Raw genomic sequence first — 16,557 nt, forward strand, 5'->3', positions numbered from 1 at the left:
AGCATTATACAATGCTGAAATCAATACAAGGGTGAAGCCTACTGAGTACAAGTTCAAGGAAAACTAGGGGGCTGATCCAAAGCTCACTAATTCATAAGTGACCTTCCATTTGCATCAATGGGTTTTGGTTCAGATCTGAGGTGATGATATAGAAGAAAAGGAACATTGATCCGAGCACAGTATCCAGTTGTAGTTACTTTATTTCCATGTTCCTAATGGATATGTAGATATCATTAATTTATTTGATGAATGTTGTTGCATTAGCATGACAATTGCAATGTACAATTATTCTACAACTCTAGTGGCTTTCATGGAATATTCCAATTTATTTGGAGAACAAAGCCAGGGAACTCATCAAGTAATTGCAGACAGGCTTATCTATAATACAAGTTTAAAAAAAATATATACTGGATTAGTCTCAAGACTGGCTGAAGTTTGAGGTTTTAAAAAAATTCAGCTATTGAATAATGGTTGGCTATTGAGCAGTCTGACTGGTTTGATACAGCTTCTGTCTGATATAAATATAAACCAAAGATCCTTGGCTTGGACAGCATTTGGCATAACACAAGCTATACAGATAGAATGATTTCTGTGTACAATAGCTACTATTCATCATTTACCTGTATATGGCTGGCATGTTGAGGTAAGAACTGGACTAATATTTTAAAGGTGGTCAATATCCTAGTTTTGATAATTTTTTCAAACAGTTTGGGTAATTAATTGAACTCTACAGAAAGACTTTGGATTGTGTCCTATATACCACAGAGGACAAACAAACTAATTTGGAAAATGTAAACAATGTCTGAAACATTTGCCCATGTCTTTGAATCAAATTAGATTAAAAGAGGACCTTTTGCTTCATATCTGCTCTCTCAGACTCCCAATATAGCCATGGGCTTCCTTCTTGCAGGTCAGAATCACTGTATTAATTGGTTTACTGAATGCTTAAGAGTGCAAAAAACACAGGTGATATGTAGAGTAGCTACCTTTTGTATGAATATATGTATCAGTGATTGTTCCTATTTGCGTATACCACATACAAATGTTTAAGTTTGAACTGAGTTCAAATAAAGATCAATAGAACACATCTACACTCTGTAAGAAAACAGTATTAAAATGATGATTCCAATAAATGTTGGGATTTCATGGCAGGTAAGTTTTTATCTAAATATTTTGGTTTAGTCTCGTATATAGCTACTAAGTTTGTTTTCTAAAAGTATGTTTTAAAGGAAGACAACTGGGGCATGATTTGGGGAAAGAATATTAATTAGCAAAAGATTCTTTCAAAGAAATAAGAGTGTCTGAGCAGTAAATGGTTAAGTATAACATTCCAAAATGACAGCAAGTCAGTATGCTAAAAAGATGCATGTTCTGGGTACCCAACCATTCCATATAACCTAACCCCATTCAAAAGAATACATTTCCTATTCACTGTGCACATATGTTTAACTGTTTTTTGCTATAATTAATTGCCATGTCACGCCAACTAAATCCTCAATAGAATATTTCAATTTCCAGGAGTAGTACAAAATGTCATTTTAAAAACATGAAACACCTCTGAAAATGAGTTATTGTTCTCTGTCATGAATATAGTGTTATTGGTAAGGCTGAAAATTATGGTGATTGAAAATGACAACTCCAGGCAGTACAGAACTTTTTTTAATGGTTTAATCTTTAACTGCAGTGAAGCATCAAAGCAGAAATAAGGAAATACCTTTCTTTCTTAAAAGAACCAACAACTAACCAAGTATTTTAGACAATGTATCAATTTTTCTTTCTTTAACTCATATCACAGGCCAAGATCCCTGCAAAAGTAATCCCTGCCTTCATGGGGGTACCTGTTATCCACGTGGCTCTTACTACATCTGCACATGTATGCCAGGTTTCAGTGGCGAGCAGTGTGAATTGGGTAAGATGATGCCAACCTGAAAGCTTTCCTTGTACTGGATTGTCTGCAGATTGACTAGAATAACATTTCATATATTAGCTTTGGAAGTGGAATTATGTATCGTTACACTGACAGATGCTGAGGCTTTGAAAGATTCTGTAGTTGGACATGATCCAGGTAGAGAGAGACAGAGAAAGAAACACCTGCTTCTCGTTGCCTCCTCCTGTCCCCTCCCCACACACCTACCTACCTCTAGAGGGTAATATTCACAAATTGTGTCCAATTTATTAACTAAATTAAACAAAAAAAGACACAAAATAAAATACACACATAAATCAAAATAAAGTGGGTTAATATCAAATAATCAGTATAATCTAATTATCATATTGATTAAACCCTTTTGAATTAACCAGTAAATTCTTATAAACTTTTTCTAATGGTTCAGGAAGGCGGTAAACTTTATTTAATCCTCAATCCCCCAAATAATAGGGCATTATCTATATTAATGCCTGCTGATATTTGACCAGCCAAATAGCAGATGTGGGCAGGGAGAAATCAGTTCCAGGTTGAAATCAATATTTAGACAACTCTGATGCCAATTAAGAGAGCTTGACCAGACTATACATGGGTCTAATGTCCAATCTCTTTCCACCGCAACATATGGCTACATGAGACATTCCAATAGAACCCAGGATAACACAGCTTGTTACATTTAACTAGCAAGCAAAAATCTGGTGAAAGTAACATTTTTTTCAGGCCTTAAACACACACTTCCAACCTATATGATATGTATGTGTGATCTTTTAGACAGTGAGGTTGTTTAACCTAGGACTGTTTTAAGTGCTTGTGAAACTATGCATTGAGCACTGTTGTCAAATAAAAATACTCTTTTTATATTTTGATACTCAATGGCTATCAGCAATTCAACTTTGAACAAGATTTTTGATGCACAAAATCTGGGTGAAAGTTTAAATTTTAGCTGTGCCAGAGTAAATTTCCTTAAAAAATTACAGTTGTAGGTTCAGTTTGCATATACAGATCTATCTGTCTCACAGCTCACTCTCATTCTCAAACTCACAAATTCTTCATACTAGATGGTCAGGAGACACTATTGTACAGAAAGAAATTGGAGCTGTATGGGTATTTTAATACCAGGTGCTAACATTTTGATTAGCAGAGAGGAACCTTTTGTTTGCCTCAGGATCATAAGTCTGGTAAAGGTCTCCTCTATCTCTCTATGAAGATTATCATCAATCAAGACACCTAATAATAAACAGTGAGAATTCCTTTTAAGAAACTTTGTTCCGATCATGCAGAAAGCATGACATGAAAGGAATGGATAAACAATACAATAAGATGCTAATGCTTGCAGTTTTACAGGGAAAAACTAGAAGCACTGTTTATGTTGTTAGATAAGACGTGTACCATGGTCACAGTCTAGAGAAGGTCATACTCTTCACAGAGATAATTAACCAGCTGAAGAGAAGATACAGTACACTGTATCTTCTTTCAGAGGTACACAAGGAGTGACAGCTAGGAAATGAATATACAAATTACAGAAATTAACCCAGGAGTCACACAGCAGATTCAAAAGCATGTAAATGTGAAATTGTTGTTCAGCATCTATAGCTTTTCTGAGGTTATTTTGTATGTAGAAGTCATCATTCTCATAGGAGAAAAGCGGTTATGCAGTCTCTTTTGCAATGCTTTATCTTTCATGAGTGGAATTGTTCTTAGTACTAATTCTGAATAAGGGTAAACACTGTTTCCCTTTAAGGAGGCGAATATATTTTAAATACGCTTTTACATTTTTATATAGATGTTGATGAATGCCAGTCCAATCCTTGCCGGAATGGAGCCACATGTATTGATGGTCTCAATCTATTTACTTGTCTCTGTCTGCCAAGCTATGTAGGTGCTCTTTGCGAACAAGGTAAGACATTAACAAATACTTTGATTTTTTTTTTTCAATTTGTGGCTAGCCAGGGCCCACTATGTAGTCATCAAGGAGGCAAAACTCCCATTAGCATTAATGGGAGTTTTATATGAGCAAAGACATCAGGAATAGGCCATTCTTATGGGTTTTTGTGTTTGTTTGTTTTTGTAAACTCTCCCTTGTGTTTCTTGATCCTTCATTCTCTTTCCCATTTGCTTATGATCATTGATATATCCAACCAGGAGAGGTAATTTCAGTCTCTGTTTATGGTTCTGCTATTGCGAATGTCTGGTTTTAGCCTCCTCAGGTCATGCAATCCTAATTACTCCAGATCTCTAAAGAAACTGCAATATGCTGATCTCATGCAATTTGGCTGCTCCTCCAAAATCTGCTCCGCTTGTGGTTTGCTAAGAGCTGATTTGCCCCATTGGTGGTGCTACACAACTGCCCCTCACTAAGGGGAGCTGAGTGCCTCCTGGAACTCTCCAGTATGCCAGGAAATGTACAAGCTACTACACTGCTTTAAAGGGTGCAGCATACCACCACCTGCATGGCTGGCCATGGCTCTGCTGTCTATCCCATCCATCCCCATCTAGCCCTATTTGGAGTAATTAGGAGAATATTCCTTGTACAAGAGACAGGATAGAAGCAACTTGTGGTGTTTGTGGGAGAAATTAATGAATAGCTGGATCAGAAGAGGCAGCAAGGAGAAGCATGATAGAATGCGAGAATAGATCAGTAGGGCAGAACAATGTTCTGAAGGGCTTTAAAGGTAAGGTGATGCATGTATCCATTTGCAAGCAGTGGCACTTGTTGCTAGCCCATTCCAGGTTTCTTTTAGGAATTCTGGAGGCTCTTATATCCAGTTGAATCAAAACAAAAAACAAAAACAAAAACCTCCAGCACATCTCTGCAGGTTGTGCATGACTACTTCAACAATGTCAAGTGTTTCTTTAGTATACATTCACTTCACCCATGATCAAATTTTAGAATAAAACTAGCATGAGAAGGGTAGAAAATGTACAGCAGGACAGAAACAAACAAACTGTAAATTGATCCGAAGACTATCGAACAACAGAGACCACAAGCAATGAAGGCAGATTTTTGTAGCAGTAATAAATGTTAAGTGCTACCCTCACGGAGGGGAAATAAACAACATAAGTACAAAATGAAAATGGGGTGGGGGGAGGGCATATCCAAATAGCCACAGTAAGCATATTAAACTAAGTACATTTTTAATCTTCAGCTCTGCCCTAATATCACTTTATCATGTAACTAAGCACTTAAGTCCTATTGATTTCAGTGGGACTGTTCACACAGTAAGATACTCCTCGATGTATGTAAGAGAGGCAAAATCTGGCCCATTGTTAAAATTATTGGAGAGGTTTCCAAGAGAAAAAGAAATGGTGCTTAAAGGTGCACTTTTTTCCAGGCTAACAAAAATATCTTTCTTCCTCTTTTTCTACTTATAGTTACATAAATGTTGGCAGTTTCAGGCTTACCTTTCATCCCGAGCCTATTGGGTGAAATGCAGTTCACAAGGTTTTCCAAGTGAGCCTAAAGGGAAGGGGCTTATTTGTTAGAGTTGAAACCTCTGAAGAATGACTAGCTCCAGCTTTCATCACAATTCAACTTTTCAGTAGTCTGGCGCAGCCCAGGATTTGAAAGACCTTCTGAATATGTTCTCTAAGACTAGAATTTGACAATGTTTTTATAACAGAAGGAATAAATGTTCTCTTTTTTCCCCAGCAAATCCATAGTACTGAATGGCCTTCAGCATCATGGTAGCTTTAATTTGCATTTTATGACCGACCTGAGAATACATTTTAGGTGGTTAATGGGAACATTTCCTAGTTTGTCAATGAGAAACAGACCTCTACTCACTCAGCTTTGGAATTTAAATTTCCTCCACTTAAAGTCCTGCAGTGGTTTGGGACCTGGGAAAAGCATCAGTGCCAAATTTCCATTTCACCAGACAAAATAAAACTGTGCTGGCAATTCAGACACAGTTGTCTGGCAAGGAGCCTTTATTTCACGGCATCAACCCTGACTTTGCTAGATTGAAAACACAGCCAGAATGACAGAACATGTCACCTCAATGCCTCAGAAAGGGTGTGAGTGAGTATGCAAACGTTATGTTTCGTTACTTGCATTTTATTTTATTATGTTTGTTTGCAATTCATCCTATTCATGTTTTCAAAATAAAGGTTAAGGGCCCTTTAGCCAGAAGTGCTGAGCATCCACAATCTCACTGTAGTTAATGGGAGATGAGTGCACAGAAAATCATGCCTGCAGATAGGAGACAAAGAGAGTCAGAGATCAGAAAGCAGCCAGATATGGCCAGCTGATAATTCCCCCAGCGTGAGGGAACTCTCAGCTGGTGTAGTGTGTTCCTGCCCCACTCACTCACAATTTTGGGCATGTCAGGGTTAGGGAGATGGTATGTTCAGAGCTCATACACTCTGGCTGTGCTCAGCAGATATATAGTCCTTTAGGGACCTTTGCCAGCTGGTGAAGGATGAGCAGCCTCCTGCGTACTCTCACCTATGCTGGGGCCTAGGGCGGAACAGATCCATCCTGGGAACCAGTGAACTATAACTGGCTCCTTGGCAGCCACCTTCCTCTGTTTCACCAAATTGAAACATAGTTAATCAGAGCATCTGGGCCAAGAACTTCTTCTTGAATACTGCGAGAGAAAGTTGTCAGGCATAAAAAATAAAGATACCATCCTTTCTATAAACTCAAGGAATAATTCAGAGAGGCAACATTGTTTCCAATTCAGACTAAACTACCGGTGCAGTTAAATACACCTGCTCTCTTTTCTAAATATCCCTTTCTGTCGCTTATTTTGTTTTTTTACCCAATCTCCCCAACTTTTCAAAATACAACTATATCTGTTTAAAGTATCTGGTCACCAGAGCAGATAGTTTTTTGTTTGTCACTTTTCAATGCAAAATATCCAAGAAATGTGTGACTGCAGACTGAGGCAGTGGATCTGAACCCACTCACTTGCCACGTAAGTTGGCAGTAACTCCACAGAAGTCTAGACAAATGAGCTCATGACCTGGGGTCTTTCATTTGTAACATATAAAGTGCTGCTGTACAAGTGCTATGTTTTATTGGGCTACACTATGATAACCTTCCTCACAATGAGGAACAGTTCTCCACAAGTTAGTGGTACTAGTCATAGGATAAGTTAATATTCAGTGTAAGTAAGTGCATCACAATATAGCCCATGATGATTTCTCAATATTGGGCTATCCTTACTCAGGTTGAGAAGTACCTTACTCCACAAATAACTCCATTGATATCAGTGGGAGTATTTGGGTAGTAAGATACCATATAATGTGGTGTAGAAGGCCCACAATTTGGCCATTATCTTCTGGACTATGGTACTGGAATGTCTAGCATTAAAAAACAGATTTGCTATTTGCCCCTCCCGCACTTTTGTGCTCTGGCTAAAGTTACGTTTTGTTTCATCTCTTCCCCTCTCTGCTATTCTGACTGTGGTCCACCTGCTCTCAAGGTACTGCATTTTTGTTTTAAACTTAAAGCAAAGTTTGGCTTCCCTACTGCTGAATCTCTGCAGACACACACATAGCTTAGCCTGTTTACTGAATGCAGCTGTGCTCACGGACTGCCAAAATGGCACATATGCGTTTGTTAATAGACGTCCCTCGCTGGGGTAATACAACAAGACTTTTTCTTTTTCCTTCCAAGTTCCCAAAGCAAAACAATGTTTTCTTCATTATCAGCAACATTGCTTTTCAAACCTGAGATCCCTGTCCAAATGTTTGTGAATACTGGTTCCTCAGCTGACTCACTTTTTTTCTCCCAGTTGTAGTACCTTGGGAAATCCGAACGGTGGACAAAGGTTTATTGCAAGGATTCTCTTTGGAAACAGGCAGTTTCTAGCTTATATCTCACAGCTGTGGGGGATTCTTGAATATTTATTAGAGAAGCAGTTTCACTCTGAGATGTCTGGGCTAATGGGACTCTGATTTTCATTTATTACCTGAATCCAGAGACACAGAGAATCCACAGCTGAGCAAGTCGCTTTACATTCTAGTATCTGTGCTTCAGCCTTTGGTTTCTTAAGCCTCTTCTGGAATTTGTTTGAAGACACGGCAGCTACTAGCCGCAGCCTATTGCTGCTGTTGAAAAAGCTCTACGTGGCCATATACTGCACCGAAGGGGCACATTTTTAATGCAGTGTTTGGAGAGCTATACAGCTACAATTGCTCTTATGAGGAAGCAGAAGCATGTGGGTACCTCCTGGCACACAGCTCTGAAAACAAACCTCTAAATTATAATAAACCTTGGGCAAGCAAGACAACTTTTAAAACACCATAAACATAGCAAGCAGTGTTTCAGTCTTTCCAACACATTTTGCGATCCGCTTCCAGAACGCTGTGATTACCTTCCAGGAAATAAAGCGTATGCATGCAGTGTAGGCTGGCTAAGTCCTCCCACATCAATTGTTCACAAGTGGGCAAAGATCAGATCGGAAACATACTGCCATTGCTGCAGCTAGAATCCCATGTGCAGTAAAGGCATAAGCCGTTATATAGCGCGCCTGCTAATGCACGTGTGTATCTCTCACAGCAATGTCAATGGGAGGTATGCGCATTGGCAACAGAATAAGGAACTGATTCAACCTGATGTAATGCAGTGATGAATCAGGCTCTTCATATGTCATTGCTTTTTGGTTGGGTTGGTTTGCATTTCCTATAGCTTGCTTACTTACTGAAAGAATAATTTTATATATATAATTATATAGTGATACAAACAAAGAAAAACCGAAATTTATCAAATGCTGCCACTAAGGCCTTAACTACAGTGGGATTTCAGTGTCTCCTTAGCTGCACCAGTCCAGGCTTCCAGCATAGGCACCATTTACAGCAATGCAGCAACCGTGCAGTCTATCCTGATTTGAAATGCCCGTGTCTCCGTTAGGCGTTTGCGTTTGCACAATCTCACTGATGGCTGAAAGCCTGTTGTAGGCAAAGCCTTAGTTTTATGGGAAGGATATTCACCGATGATCTTCTGAGGCTGATAAACAAGTGACAGTCCCTCTTTTCTTCAAGGTTAATAACAACTGCTTAGGTTAAAGAGAAGAATTTTGATACAGTGTGTGGTTCTAGCATTGGCGGTAGGTCAAGGCCTCATATTACTTACTATTTTGAACTCAGTCTGCCTTGTGTTGAAGCCTCACTGCTCCCTCACACGCTGTTTAGCTGGCTTCCCTGGTGGACAGTCACTGGATTGGGATGGCCCAATTCTGCGTAATCCCGAGCCCTCTCTCTGTGCGTTACATCTGCTTATTGTTATTTGACTTCCTTTCTGTGAGACGAGGCTCCTAAACAAGATGAGTAATAACATTTGAAGCATCACCATGAAGGACACAGCACAATTAGTCAGTGCTATGTGGTTAAACAAAAGCTCTAGACAACCACAGACAGACCAAACTTAAAAACGGCCCCAGATCGTGGAGATTAAGTTCCAACTGCTGCATGTGCCTACATCACTGGAGCTAGGAAAAAACCTCAGTATTGTAGATTACATACTCTCTCCATAGCTCAGATTCTTTAAAGTATGAGCAGTTCTTTATAGCTTGACTTGTCCAATATAAAAATGTACGCATATTCTAACCAGTTTTACTGCAGTATGGCAATTGCTTTGACACTTGACCTCCAGTTAAAAGCTAAGGAATGTCCTAGTTAAGGAATTGGCACATGTGGTATAAATATCTGGCTATCATTCCCTCATGTGCAGCTGGAGTCCCTTGGGCCACATCATGCCATTGACTTTTAAGCAAAAATCCCAATCCCCCTCCCCACCAAGCTCCTCAGATAAATGTAATTTATACACAACTACTACATCATTGCATTGGGAGTGATGCAGAGCTTTGTGGGAGAATCCTTAGGTGGTGGAAAGCTGGCTCTCTGCTTTCTGGCAGAGGGACCCTGGGGACTGGGCGGGGGTTGAGCCAGGGACATGTTCATGTGTTTGGAAAGGGGTGGGGTGAGAGCGTGCTACGCTCTGGTGATCCTCAGTGGCTGAAGAGGTACTATTCCAACCAGCATATCTCAGAGCAGTCTTTAGATTTCACTAAATCATGATGGGACCACCTTTCCTGCACTCCTCCTCAAAGCCATTTCCTCCCATTGGGTCCTGCATCAAACCCGAGGAGCTGGTTCACTCTTTCTATACCCTTCTTACTATAAAACTATTTTTCCTTGTGATCACTTTGTACAGTGAAAGCACAGAACCAAAATAAATATGGAAGTTTTACACCATCTGTTCTGTCTGTGGCTGCCTTAGCTTGACACTGTAATTGACATCAACCCTAGAAACTGCTACAATTCCAAAGCTCATGTTTATTTCTCTTTAGCTGAATGGAAATATTGGCTGTTGTGAGCTTCTATCTACAGTGTATTCTTATCAATACCACTCCTCATCCAAGCACAGACAATGTGCAGTTCATTACTTTATATTCCAGCTTTAAAGCTGTCTTTAGAAATTGATACCTTACGTTTACTTAAATCTACTCCCTTTTTTGGCCAATCTTAATCTTTGCTGAGATAGCACTTCAGCTTTGCATCTGCTAGCTGAACAATGACAGGTACTTTTCTCCATGGCCATTTTCAATGATCAGTCCTTCATAGTAATGGAACAGAGTAACTCAAAGAATTATTTGATGAAGTAAACAAAAAACATAAAACAAAAAGTATAGAACCACTGCAGTCGTATGTCCAAGCAGAGCACCTACTTTTAATTCTTTCAGAGTTACAGGATAATAATGCCCTTTTGAGATATTCAAGATCCAGCATAATGTGATAATCTGGAGGTTTTTGATGGGTATTAACAAGCAAAGCATAATTTTCCTTGTGGCTAGTGGTGAAATTTTGTAAATAAAAGTATCTAAGACTTGAATAAGAATTACAGGATCAGTGATTTTTTTTTCATCTGTGGGGCTTAGGTTGTGTGTCTTCCTGAGCCTTTAAATAGCAGAATCCTCTGTCCACTTGCATAAAACTCAAGTGTGTGCATTTCTTCAGTATTTTAAGGGTTGTTTTTTGTTCACTTGTCACAGATACAGAGACTTGTGATTACGGTTGGCATAAGTTCCAAGGACAATGCTACAAATACTTTGCCCATCGCCGCACATGGGATACAGCTGAAAGAGAATGTCGTCTCCAGGGAGCCCATCTGACAAGCATCTTGTCTCATGAAGAGCAAATATTTGTGAACCGTACGTACCATGAGGATTCCTCTGAGCAACTCTGGGTTGAGGATATAGAGCTAGTAAATTATGCGGAGAAAACACCCTCCAAACCTCTAAATAGTTTTCATATTTCCCTTCTAAAATATGCATCATCATTTGATATTTAAAAGGAAGACTCCATATTCTCGACCATTCCTTTTGCTGTTAATTTTGTATTAATCATTACCTGCAGTTGGAAAAATGTCTGATCTTCAGAGAAAATCTGCTTTTAACCCCTAAAGTTTTAGGTCCTGAGAAAAAGACAATAAAAGACAAAGAAGTTCAGCCCTTTATTCTGGAGACTTTATTCTAGGCTCATTGTTTAGACAATCTCGTTCTCCAAGCCATCTTAAATACTGTTTCGCAGGCACAAAGAATCAGTCACTTCACGTTACATTACAAGACAAATTCAGCCTGTGATACTCTTCACAGCATCAGGTGCTGCCTGCACAAACTGAGTAATGCTATTGATTAAAATATTTGGAGATGGTTATTTTCTAATAGTCCTCATTAATTGTATTAATGTTCAGTCCCAGAATATCATGTAAGAAAACTCTTTGAGTCTCTCATGGTATGTCTACACAGGAATAAAAGACGCATGGCATGGTCATGGCTGGCCCGGGTCAGCTGACTTGGACTGGCAGAGCTCGGGCTGTCTAACTAAAAATCTCTGGGTTCGGGTTCAGGCTAGAGCCCGAGCTCTGAGACACTCCGCCCTGTCAGGGTCCCAGAGCTTGGGCTCCAGCCCAGGTCCAAACATTTACACAGAGATTTTTCACCTCCAGAGCCCAAGCACCAGAGCCCGAGTCAGCTGATCTGGGCCAGTCAGGAGGTTTTTATTCTGGGTAGACATACCCTCTTAACGCAGTTGGCAGGGACTCCTGACAAGTCTGCAGGTCTCTGACTTTCTGCCACAGAGCTTTGCACATCTCTCCTGTAAATGTCACGGAAAAACTTTTGACATTACTAAGGAAGAGAAAATACTTATTTAATTATAGTAAACTGGTGAGGCAGTTTTTTCCCATGTAATTGTCTTTGCCTGACATTTAAACTGCACAGTTAGGTAGAAATCTAATCTGATCTTTTGGGATGTGCAGGATAAAGGGAAGACGGCAATAGTTTGAAACAATTAGGTAAGAGACTATATTTTTGTAGATTTCCTGAATTCAAATAAAAAAGGCTAAAGAAGAGCCTGTAAATATTTGTTTGCATGCTTAGTGAAAGCTATTTAAGAACAGGAAGTCTGATTCATTCTGTGAAAATTCTTTATATTCTTTGATGAATTTCCTCCCTTTTATGGGAAAGTTAATAAAAATATCTTTGTGGTTCCTTTCCTGTTAGGTGTCGGGCATGACTACCAGTGGATTGGCCTCAATGATAAGATGTTTGAGCATGACTTCCGCTGGACTGATGGTAGCACACTGGTAAGATGTCTTAAAAAGAAAAAGTTAATTTAAAAGTCTATTGGTGGTTTATCGAATACCCATTGGAAATGAAAAAAAAATAGGTCAAATTCCAGAATCAATGCAGTAGCTAGATGTTTACCCCAGCAAACTTCCTTGCTTGGGACTGCTACCTTTTCTTCTTCTTCGTCGTCGTCTTCTTATGGTAGTGCTGAAAATATGTTGTACTGATCCGCACAGACACTGTTTCAAAGAGATTACACTCTGAGACACTTATCATATACGGCCCAGATTCTGATCCCTGGTGGAACTGCTTTGTGCTTATTTTCTGGAACAAAAAGGCTGTAAAGTTGATGTATTCAGCTGCCTGATGAGTCCCTCAGCATGGGGAATTCTCAGGTTGTACAGGGTGAGCATAATGGTTCCGATATCTCCCCTCTTCCTGGCCTCCCATGGAGAGGGCATTCTTGGGGTGAAGGAGACATAGGGCATGTCTACCCTGCAGTCTTAAATCGACCTATGTAACTACTGCAGTGGCTGATGTCCACATCACCCTCCTTCTGTTGGCGGTGCGTATCCTCACCAGAGCGCTTCTACCGACTGAAGAGGGGCAGTGTGGGGAGCTGAGAACTCAGGCTCCCTGCTAGGAGCCCAGTTGCTTCCAGGGCTTGTTGCCTCCCCTCTCCCAGCTGGGAGTGGGAGAAAGCCACCTGGGGCTTCTCACCTCTGGCGGGGAGATACATTCCTGGAGTCCGGTCAGCTGCCGTGCTCCTGGCGGGGAGCCGAGATCTGGGGTGGGTTGGGGTGGGGTGGGGGAGGAGGCAGCCAGGCTCCCCGCCGGGAGCTGGGATCCTCCGTGCAGTTGGGCTTCCAGAAAGGAGTAGGGAGCTGGGACCCCAGGGGGCAGAGCTCCGTGTGGGGAGCGGGAAGCCCCGAGGGCAGCCTAATCCAGGAGCCAGGTGGAAGTCCAGCTTGGAGTGGAGACCCAGCAGCTGCCTGGCTGGGGAGCCAGGAGCTGGGCGGAGCCATGAAATTGACAAGACAGCCAATAGCCAATGTAAGTAATACAGATATTATGGAGATATTATGTCGGTATAGTGGGACACTTACACTGGCGGGACAAGGCTGTAGTGTGTACACTGACATAATTAGGGTGACGTAAGCTGCCTTACATTGGCCTGTGTAGTGTAGACCAGGCCATAGAAGGAGCTCCTCTGCACTCCAGTGATCCCTATCTGGAAGATTACCCTGGGGCTGCTCTAAATCATGCTTTGAGACTGTTCTGATGCATGGCAATCCTACAGTTGGAAGGGATGTAATGACATCTTAAAAGCACCGCTGCACACCTCCTTCTTGACTTGAAGTGGGTTTAGAAGGTCTGGACCCAATGCTCTATCACTAAGATTTTGGAGTACTATTGATACTTTTTTATAGCATCAAAGCAATAAGGAAAAAACAAGTAGGTGGAGAAAGAAAGCATTTTCTCCCCATTTTCATCTAAACTAACTCAACCATCTGTCTGCTGTAGGATCTGATTCAGTATCATCCAAGCCAAAGTATTCAATCTCTTCTTTAGAAGAGACAGGTGATTTACAGCCAGTTTAACACCCATTGATACACACTATATAAACAGATTGGTCATGCGTATTTTTCCCTTCTATAACCAGGAAACATCTGGTCCTCAGGTCACATACATATGGACTATGATCACTGCTGCTTATCACATAGATATGGTGTATTTAGTAAGAAGGCTGAAACAAAGCTGATCTGATTAATTGCCACTTGATGTAAATAGATAGAGGTTTAAAGGCCTTTCCAAGATTTCTCAGTGTTTTGTGAATGATCCATTTCTTGCAGAACTATTGTGTGCTGCAGGTGAGAGTACAGAGAAAAAGAAAAGAAAAATCAAACTTTTCTCTCATGTGCTTGCTTTAGTGCTGGAACAAATGTGCTTAATTGTGCCTGGAGGCTTCATGTCTCTTGGAGTGTAGGGAGAGGAAGTCTGCTACTCTACATCACTTCCTTCTCTTCACCTATCCTTGGGAGTCTACACCTTTGGCTGCATCAGATTTGCATAGTCCTTGTACTCCATTCACTTTGTTGATCCCTCTGTCCCTAAGCACTCTGATAGGGTCAAGTATAATCTAGCTTTATCTGTGGGATCAGCATATCTTTGCACTGGCAAATACTAAGGGAGTTAGAAACTGGCACATTGCAAAGGCAAGTTTGGTGTGACACAAACAGACAAAATCCAGGAAATTAAAAGACAGAGCTGATGCTCTATTTGCAACTCATGTTGCTGGGCAAAGACGGGTGTTAAGTTTTTGCTTTAACTGTACGTTTAAGAAGAGGAGACATTCCCAGCACAGTATAAGACCATCTGCTGAACAGGCCTTTTTTTCTTTTTTTTTATTGATCTTTATCCCACTTTCCTGCTTTTTTTACAACTTCTCTCAGTCCTTTCCTTTGGGAACAATCTATGTGTCTCCTGAACTCATTTGTACTCATAGATTCAAAAGCTTTCCATGGCCATTTATTCCATGTGTTAATTATTCTGTGCATGCAGTGACTCTGCGTGAGTTTCCTGTTTGCTCACAGTATCCTACTTTTTAGATTATTTGCCATAATTTCTGCCCTCTTCAATGGACCATTTGTCACTATTAATTGTTGGACTGCTAAATAAATGTTCCAGTTACATCTTGATCAAATGCATTGGTTTGAATAAAGTGTTCGCCCTATCAATCCAACTTATAATCATGAAAGCTGACATTACATCACCATAAGTAAGGTTACAACAAGAAGAAACTCAGAAATATGTCCTCTTTACTTCAGTTTCTTAGATTAGAGAGGAGTCTGCCTATAAAGCGTGACCCTAAACAATTCTGAATTTCGGGGGATAGCGGAGGCCTATCTCTGATTGAGATCTAGTATTGTCTTTGCTGTGCTCTGCTCTGCTCTGAGCAACAGAGTAGTATTGTCCTTCTAGAGTACTTCTTAGCTGTTACTTTAAAGGCACTAATTTACGGAGTCAGCTGAGGACTCCTCTGGCATTAGAATTGTCTTGGGAATGAGGCTGGAGTACTGTACTGCACCAGTGTTCTCTGACTGGATTAAAGACTATTTCACTATTGCCAGAGGGCCAAACCAGTCTTCAGTTGGCCTCACGGTGTCAAGGATATCAAGGCGATGTAAAGTTGATTTTGTCTCACTGCCCATTTGATTAGTGTGTCAAGAGCAGCTCAGCCAGCAGCTGAAGATTATGCCCATAGTTCCTTTAAATTAACCTTCTGAAATAGGTGGTGATAATGGAAATGGAAATCCTGACACATTCTTAGCCAGTGCTGCCGAAATGAAATAACTATAGTATATGTTACTACATCACCAAGATTTCTCCTTCACTTAGGGCATGTCTACCCTTGCCATTTAAAGCAGAAAAATTCCCTTTTTTGCACAAAAACCATGGAAGTGTCTACACTTGCCAATAACTTTTTGTGGTAAAACTCAGAAGTTTCACCACAAAAAGAAAACCACCTCCACGAGAGGTGTGCAGCTCTTACCAGTGATGCTTTTGTGGTGATGTGCAAGTGAAGACATGTTCTTCCTGTTTACAGAGCTTTTAGCCTCTGGAGGATATTCCACGGTGCCTAGGTGACCACTCTGGCCAGCAGTTCTGCTGCTCTGATGCCAGGTAAACAGACATCCACCCCTCCCCCTGTCAAGCCCCAGGAACTTTGAAACTCCCCTTCCTGTTTTCTTGGCAAGTGCTCACTTACCATCTGGCCAGGTGACAATGCCTGCCCCATGCAGCAAACAGTCCCCTGCTTGAAGCAATGCTGAGCTACTGGAGCTAATCAGTGTTTGGGGCAAGGAGGCTGTGCAGGGACCCAGGATGCTCCGCGCTCGCCCCTTCCCACAAGACCTATCATCAAAATGGAGAGAGCTGCATTGTGGGATAGCTGCCCTCAGTGCACTGCTCTCATCGGCGATGGCAGTGCTGCAAATGTAAGCACTTTGACGCCTGTGGAAGTAAGTGAGTACCAGTGCTTTTCTTTCACCGGTTCAT

At 40.9% G+C, this 16,557-nt stretch overlaps 1 protein-coding gene across 4 annotated transcripts in view; it reads left to right on the top strand.

The window, feature by feature from the left end:
- The window catches only part of VCAN (versican), a 134,298-nt gene that overhangs the window by 98,471 nt on the left and 19,270 nt on the right, over positions 1-16,557 (top strand). For all 4 annotated transcript variants that reach the window (XM_027828734.3, XM_043547218.1, XM_043547217.1 and 1 more), the window contains 4 exons: positions 1,796-1,909; positions 3,708-3,821; positions 10,921-11,079; positions 12,433-12,515. In XM_027828734.3, the coding sequence (XP_027684535.2) occupies positions 1,796-1,909; positions 3,708-3,821; positions 10,921-11,079; positions 12,433-12,515 (470 nt within the window). The remainder of the gene's footprint in view (positions 1-1,795; positions 1,910-3,707; positions 3,822-10,920; positions 11,080-12,432; positions 12,516-16,557) is intronic.

This window comes from Chelonia mydas, chromosome 5 (genome assembly GCF_015237465.2).
Source record: "Chelonia mydas isolate rCheMyd1 chromosome 5, rCheMyd1.pri.v2, whole genome shotgun sequence".
Classification (NCBI taxonomy): Eukaryota; Metazoa; Chordata; order Testudines; family Cheloniidae; genus Chelonia; species Chelonia mydas.